Source organism: Hemiscyllium ocellatum, chromosome 1 (assembly GCF_020745735.1).
Source record: "Hemiscyllium ocellatum isolate sHemOce1 chromosome 1, sHemOce1.pat.X.cur, whole genome shotgun sequence".
Classification (NCBI taxonomy): Eukaryota; Metazoa; Chordata; class Chondrichthyes; order Orectolobiformes; family Hemiscylliidae; genus Hemiscyllium; species Hemiscyllium ocellatum.
In genome coordinates this window covers 63,678,085-63,684,860 of record NC_083401.1, presented here as the reverse complement: position 1 = coordinate 63,684,860, position 6,776 = coordinate 63,678,085, and the positions used below count along the sequence as shown (strand labels likewise).

The window sequence follows — 6,776 nt, the reverse complement described above, 5'->3', positions numbered from 1 at the left end:
TGGAATTTCCTTGCAAGTTCCCGGGAGGAATCCGTTTTGACTGGAGCGGTCCTGATTTTAAACAAGTTCAATGCGATTTCTATATCCATTCGCTGTTTCCATCTGTGTGTGTGTGTTTTAACCTGGCACTGTAGTAAAGCAGGAATTTGGCTGGGAGGAAAGCCGGGTCTGGGTGGAGGTGGCGTTTCGCTCTGGCAGATGGCGCTTTAGTCCTGAGTGTTGGAGGTTGTGTAGCCTCCCGCTGACGTGCTGAGAGAGAGAGAGAGAAAAAAGCCACAGATCGCAGCCGAGCGGAGGCCCGCTATGGTAATAACTGAGGCTGGGAGGGCTCTCTTCCCCCCTCTGTTCACTCGCTCTGTCTCTCTCTCTCTCTCTCTGCCTTGGAGCGATCGATGTGGTTCGAGGGACGAGCGAGAGGGTGGGGTGGGGAGGTGGGGGAGGGAAGGGAGGGGGGGAGTAAAGAGAAGACGAATAGAGCAGGTCTGGTGAAATGTCACCCAGACGGGACAGCGGCGAGCAGGAGAAACCTCGTGTGAGTACGGTCTGAACGGGGAGGAACGGAGAGGCGCCGCTGACTGACTGGCGAAGTGAGGAAAACAAGGACTGGTGCTGGTGGAGGTGGGGAGGGAGGGAGGGTGTGTGTGTGTGTGGAGAGAGGACAGGAGGAAAGCACATGTTTGACTGTTTCTCGTCAATTCCCCTACTCCCTGGTCAATCACCCTCACCCCTCCTCCCCACCCCCCCTCCTTGGTCAATTACATGTTAGAGCCCTTGCTCTTGGGGCCAGCGTCGAGCACACCAAGATTAAACAACACGCCAAAAAGGATTTGGGAAGAGAGAATTCGACAGGTTGCATGACAACAGCCTGAACCATGCGGGTGGTGTGTCTTTTCGTTGTTGTCTACCTCGCCAGCTGGCCGGTCCGGTCGCAGAGTCCCCCTGAGAGCATCAACATGGCCATCCTGCTGCCCCACAACAACACCGAGTACGCCTGGGCTTGGCCCCGGGTCGGCCCGGCCATCCAGCTCGCCATCGAGAGGATTAACCGGGACAGGCAGCTCCTGCCGGGCTCCGCGCTCACCTACAAGTTCAAGAGCAGCGAGCTGGACGGCCGCTGCGCCGACTCGCTCGCCCCTATGCTCGCCGTGGACCTGAAGTTGGAGAACGACCCGGACGTCTTCGTGGGTCCCGGCTGCACCTACACCACCGCCCCGGTGGCCCGGTTCGCCAGTCACTGGGGGCTGCCCCTGGTCACCGCCGGGGCATCGGCTTTCGGCTTCTCCGAGACCGGCGACTACAGCACGGTGATCCGCACCGGGCCGGTCTTCACCAAGCTCGGAGCGTTCGCCGCCCAGCTCCATGAGACCTTCAACTGGACCGCCAGGGTCGTGCTGATCTTCCAGGACATCAAGACGGACGATCGGCCCTACTTCTTCCTGACAGAGGGCATCTACACCACCCTGAAAGACGAGTTCACAAACCTCAGCGTGGAAGCCAAATCTGTGGATAAAGACGAGCTAGACCAAGCGACCATCATTGAAATTATCCAGTTCATTAAAGAGAATGCACGGAGTAAGTAGGTTTGCGAAGCCCCTACCGCTGATGGGGGGCGGAGGGGGGGGGAGGGATGGAAACAGTGAACTGCTTTGATATTGCCCTCTCGATTCTGGCTGAGACTCTTTCCCCAAGCTCCACTCTGCACGGGGGGGGGGGGGGGGGTCAGGTCGTCAAGTTTCGGTCACATTTTACACCTTAACCGTTAAGTTTGCATTCTCTTCTCCCTCCGCACCCCCCCACCCACCACCCCCCGTGTTATTGACATTTTAGACAAAAGCAAAACCCTTATTGCTTTATTTGATTCTGGTCGTGCATCCCACGGCTCATGCCCCAACCCCGGGTTGGGTCTGCTGAATCTACTCAAATTATCCCGTCCCTCTGTCAGAAAGCGGATTGCTGGGGGTGGAGTACGGGGGGACATTTTCCTGTTTAGGACGGGACACATTTGTTGGGTTGAATGCCAACCGTTGCCGTTCTCCCTGGGAAGAGAACGTCGCCTTCGCTCTTGATAAATCCCAACGCAAACGGGACCGTGTAGGAACCCATCTGGTCACCCTGGCTGCCTGTTCGGAATCCGCTTTTAATCAATTAGCCGTATCGGGGCGGGGGGAATCCAAAAAGAAAGTTGCAACACTATACGACAGTGTAATCTGGAAACTGACTCCTGGATAGATTATCGGTTGCCTACAATGTGGCATCAGGTGTGGACATGGCAGTGGGCGCAGAGATGGCATACCATCATGGGCGAGTGGATGAGCACCACTGCAGACAGCATACACTCACCTCCCCCCTCCCCCACACACATACATAACTGCCATCGCCTGTTTATTAACAGACCTCCATAGAAATAAACAGTAAAAAAAAGACACCGCACGAACATGGAGAGCAGTAGCCAGTGAGAGAGAGTTTTTTAAAAAGCAGTGGGGGCTTCATCAGTTGAAGTGTTGAGAATGTGAGTTCCCCTTGTGTGTGCAAGGCATTAACCTCTCGACACCAATTGAATAGAAGCGATTAACTTTATTTTTAAAAAAAACACCCAATACAAATCTGATTGAGAATGTCACAATTGGAAAATAAAATCTTGTTTTTTTTTCTTTCGACATTGCTGGGTAGCGCGGTAAATGATGACCAGTGGTGAACTCAGCACTTGGACTGACAAAATGCCTTTTTTTCCCCCTTTCCAGTTGCGTATCTGTGTTTACCTTTCAAAGATTTCCGTCAGATCATGTTCTACGCGCAGAGCGAAGGAATGACTGGGGGAGACTATGTTTTTCTCTACCTGGATGTATTCGCCGAGAGCCTGAATTTGAGGTCGCTGACAGAGTCTCACAAACCCTGGAAGACGAACCACAGCAGCGAGTCGCTCCTCAAGGAGGCTTTCAAAGTACATCCATTTCCTTCTCCTCATCTCAAAACCTTCTGGGAGACAGTGTGTCCTGTCATTATCTCCAGGCAGCAGGTTCTTGCGCCGACAGGCAGAACTACCTTGTCGTTTGCAAAAGCTACGATTTCCTCAAGGGGCCGGGTGGGAGTGAGCCATTCCGCCCATCCAATTTATTCTGGCATTCAGTTGCATCCTGAAGTAAAACTGCACCCTAACACCCATTCTCTGCCTTTATTTCATAGCTCCGAAGTCAATTGCCCCCCCCCCCCCCCCCCCCACCAAGCAACAGCAACTAGCCAGCATTAAATAACAATGTGTGTGGAATAACATCTCCATCTTCGCTTGACTGCGAGTTGTCGCAGGGCGTTGTTTATGCATTTGTTTTTAACACGATCCCGGCCACTCAGAACAATCCCAGTTACGATTTCCAAAGAAACTTCATCTCTTTGCATGGTGTTGCAATGCCTCGCGTCACCCCGCAAATGCACAAGAAGTTGCAGAGAATGGTGAAATTCCCGGCTTTTTTTTTGTTTTTGTCTGACGGCTGTCGTTTCTGGGTGGATTTAGGAATTCGGTTGAGGGAAGTGTTGAGTCTCCATAGAATACAACGGCACCACCCTACTGTTCTCACTGAGCGCTCGACAGCGCAGAATGAGCTGAGACTAACCGACATGTCGCTGCTGTCTTTTGTTTTTACAGTCGGTGATGATCATTACCAACCGAGAGCCAGAGGAACCCGAATATTTCACTTTTCAGGAGGAGTTGCGAGCAAGAGCCAAAAATGTATCGAGTGCCGAACTAGCCAACACTCTGGTAAGCATTCCCTGGGATACAGGACTGAAAACTTAAGTTCCACATTTCAAAACTTGGATTTAAATGCGATTAATCCGTTAGATGGATAGACAGATCGGTGAATAGATTGCACAAATTATAAAGAAAGAGACTGCACTCATTTCCCTTGACGTGAAGGCAGTAATTGAAGTAGTCAAGAGGTTCTGTTCTGTCAGTTGGTCGGCCCGGGGGTGAGGCTGCTCTGTTCCTCATGTTCGGTCACTGTGCAGTGCAAACATTGGACACATTATATCTTTCATTGAAACACAGATGTTTATCACATTTCAGATACGTTAGTTTACTTTTCATTGACCCTGTGACCTGTGGAGCAGATTGGTGCACTTTTGTCGTGAAAGCACTGTGCATTGCTGCTAAACAGCTACAGCAATTGAAAGTGCAGTTGTTTTAAAAATAAACCTATCACGGAGACCGGTTGGAACCAAACTCCTCCAACCGTTTACTTAGACGTTTATGTCGCTCGTAGGATTGATGAATCTTATCGGAAATTTACAATTACAAGATTATAGACTTGAAGACAATTCATGATCGTATCCATGGATGACATTTCTATTACTTTTGGTCTAATTCAAATTTAATTTTCGAATAATTGTTACATTTCTAGACTGTGAAGGTCAATATTCCGGTATCATAATATTACACGTAAAATTTTTAGAAAACGCAAATATAGCTGATCCCGATGTAAAAGCAGATCTTCTTGTCCGGAGGATTTGTTCAGTGTTGTATCTAGTGAAACGATCATATTTGTAAATGTTTGTATGTTCTAGCTTTGATTTTCATAGAAAGCTTGACTGTACCTCTCCGTTTGCTTTAGTGGTCTGGCTCACTTTCTGTGACGATTTCAAGTACACATTCCACCACCCAATATGCCATTATGTAAACTATGGCAGACAGGAGAACATGATCAATAAACACTCTGATTCAATTAAGTACTCTGGGATAAGTTCAGAGTCTCTTTTGTTCTATCTCAGTCCATATATTTTCCATACATTTCTTCAATATATTTGCTTCTTTGAATGGAGAAATCTGAAATCGAACTAGACGTATTATGATTCTTTATGTCTTTGACTCGAGTGCAATCTAGACCTTTCATTCTATTTGCATGCTCATGAATATGAAGTTTTAGAAATTTTTATCATAAACAGTTGTTCATTTGCTTCAAATAGGTTTTTGCTTTTATTCATAGAAACTGCTTCAGCTTCTTATCGTGATTTATAAAAATTATCAGATTCAATCTAATTACCACATTGCTTCTCAATATTAGTCGATTACCAGTCATTTACAATGTGTGAGCAGTATAGGTAGCTAAAGTGCAATCACAGTGTTATGACATCTGGCTCTTCAACCAAAGCACTACACTCCACTACTTGTTGTGTCTGCCAAATTTAATTTTTAATAACAGACATAACAAAATTATATGTGAAATATTGTATGTCATGTAAAATGACAAAAGCAAATGAGTAAGTGAAATTATAATCTAATTTCACATACAAATACTTTTGAAAATCAATTAGATTTTCTTCTTTCAATTTTTTTGTGTGTCATCAGACTATCCAAATGAATTGTACATTATAATTCTGCATTCCCAGTCAATATCTAATGGAATCGTATGCCACCATTAACATGTAAACTTACACTGATCTCCAGAAAGCTGTGATGTAGAAACACGTGAGCTCATATTATTAGTCATTGACATTAGCTATGATTCTGTGAGATTTAATAGGTAAATCATGCGATGCTAGTGTGCTGTGCTATTTATTTATCAAAAACATTCCAACTGACCTCTGCAAGTTTGATACCTAGTGGAGTGTTTTTTTTACATAGACATGAAGAAGCAAAATTTTACTTCATGTAACAAGCCAGATGACATTGGACCACCTTTAACCAAGAAGTAGGCTATATAGTTATAGGATATGAGTAACACCCAGAAGCAGCAATAAATCAGGAAGTTTGAGAGAGAGTGTGAAACTAAGGAAAGTCACAAAATCCAGTGAAATGGTACAGAGCAAATTGTTGGAGCTGTACCTGATAACAGCCTGGATACTGCTGGACCTCAGCCTAGTGTTTAAAATGAAGACACTAGTGAGACAGTTGGTATATTGGTTTTCATTTTCTGAAATTCCCTCAGAATGAAGATGGACCCTTTGGATGAGAAGATTGTAAATTTAACTTATTTATTGAAAAAGGGAGGGAGACTGGAATCAGAAAACCATGAGCCAGGTTGCTTAACATCTATCAAAGGGAAAATGTTACAAGTCATTATTAAATAGGTTGTAGAATGTAATTTAGGTAAGTTCAAAGTAATCAGGCAGAGTCAACAACCTTTTGTTTGAGGAGGGTTTACAGTAAAATGGCAGGGGGCTGGGAGCCGATGCAGAGAGACAGAAGAAAGGGAAACAAGGGAAAATCAAAATAGGATGGAAAACCAGAAGTGTGATAGGCAGATTATTCAAAGGCAAGAATCAAACAAGACCACAGCACAAAATAACACAAATGGAACTAAGAATGTTAAAAAGACAAGCCTTAAGGCATTGTGCTTTCATGTGCAGAGCATTTGCAATAAAGTCATGAAAATAGATATAACTGAGTACGATATAGCTGGAAGAACAGAGATTTGGCTTCACGGTGACCAGGACTGGAAACTGAATATTGAGAGGTATTCAGTATTTAAAAAGAACAAAGAAGAAAAGGAACTGAGGTAGCATCCCTGGTTAAAAGGAATGTCAATGCAAAGGGGAGGGAGGATATTAGCTCTGGTGAAGTAGAATCTGCATGGGTAGAGTTTAAAAACACAAAAAGGTAGAAAATGATAGTAGGGGTTATACGTAGACATCCAAACTGCAGTGAGAATATTGGGGAAGCTATAGAAACACAAGCAATAATGACACAGTTCTTCAAATGGGTGTGTTTAATCTGCATATACATTGGACAAAGCAATCCAGTAACAACATCATAGAGGAGGAATTCCTGGAGCATTTACAGCATA

At 45.4% G+C, this 6,776-nt stretch overlaps 1 protein-coding gene across 1 annotated transcript in view; it reads left to right on the top strand.

Annotated features, from left to right (window-relative positions):
• Window positions 1-215: 215 nt before the first annotated feature.
• The window catches only part of npr2 (natriuretic peptide receptor 2), a 176,706-nt gene continuing 170,145 nt past the window's right edge, over window positions 216-6,776 (top strand). Inside the window, exons 1-4 of the mRNA XM_060821360.1 lie at window positions 216-306; window positions 767-1,572; window positions 2,742-2,941; window positions 3,641-3,754. Of these exons, the coding sequence (XP_060677343.1) occupies window positions 873-1,572; window positions 2,742-2,941; window positions 3,641-3,754 (1,014 nt within the window). The 5' untranslated portion in view covers window positions 216-306; window positions 767-872. The remainder of the gene's footprint in view (window positions 307-766; window positions 1,573-2,741; window positions 2,942-3,640; window positions 3,755-6,776) is intronic.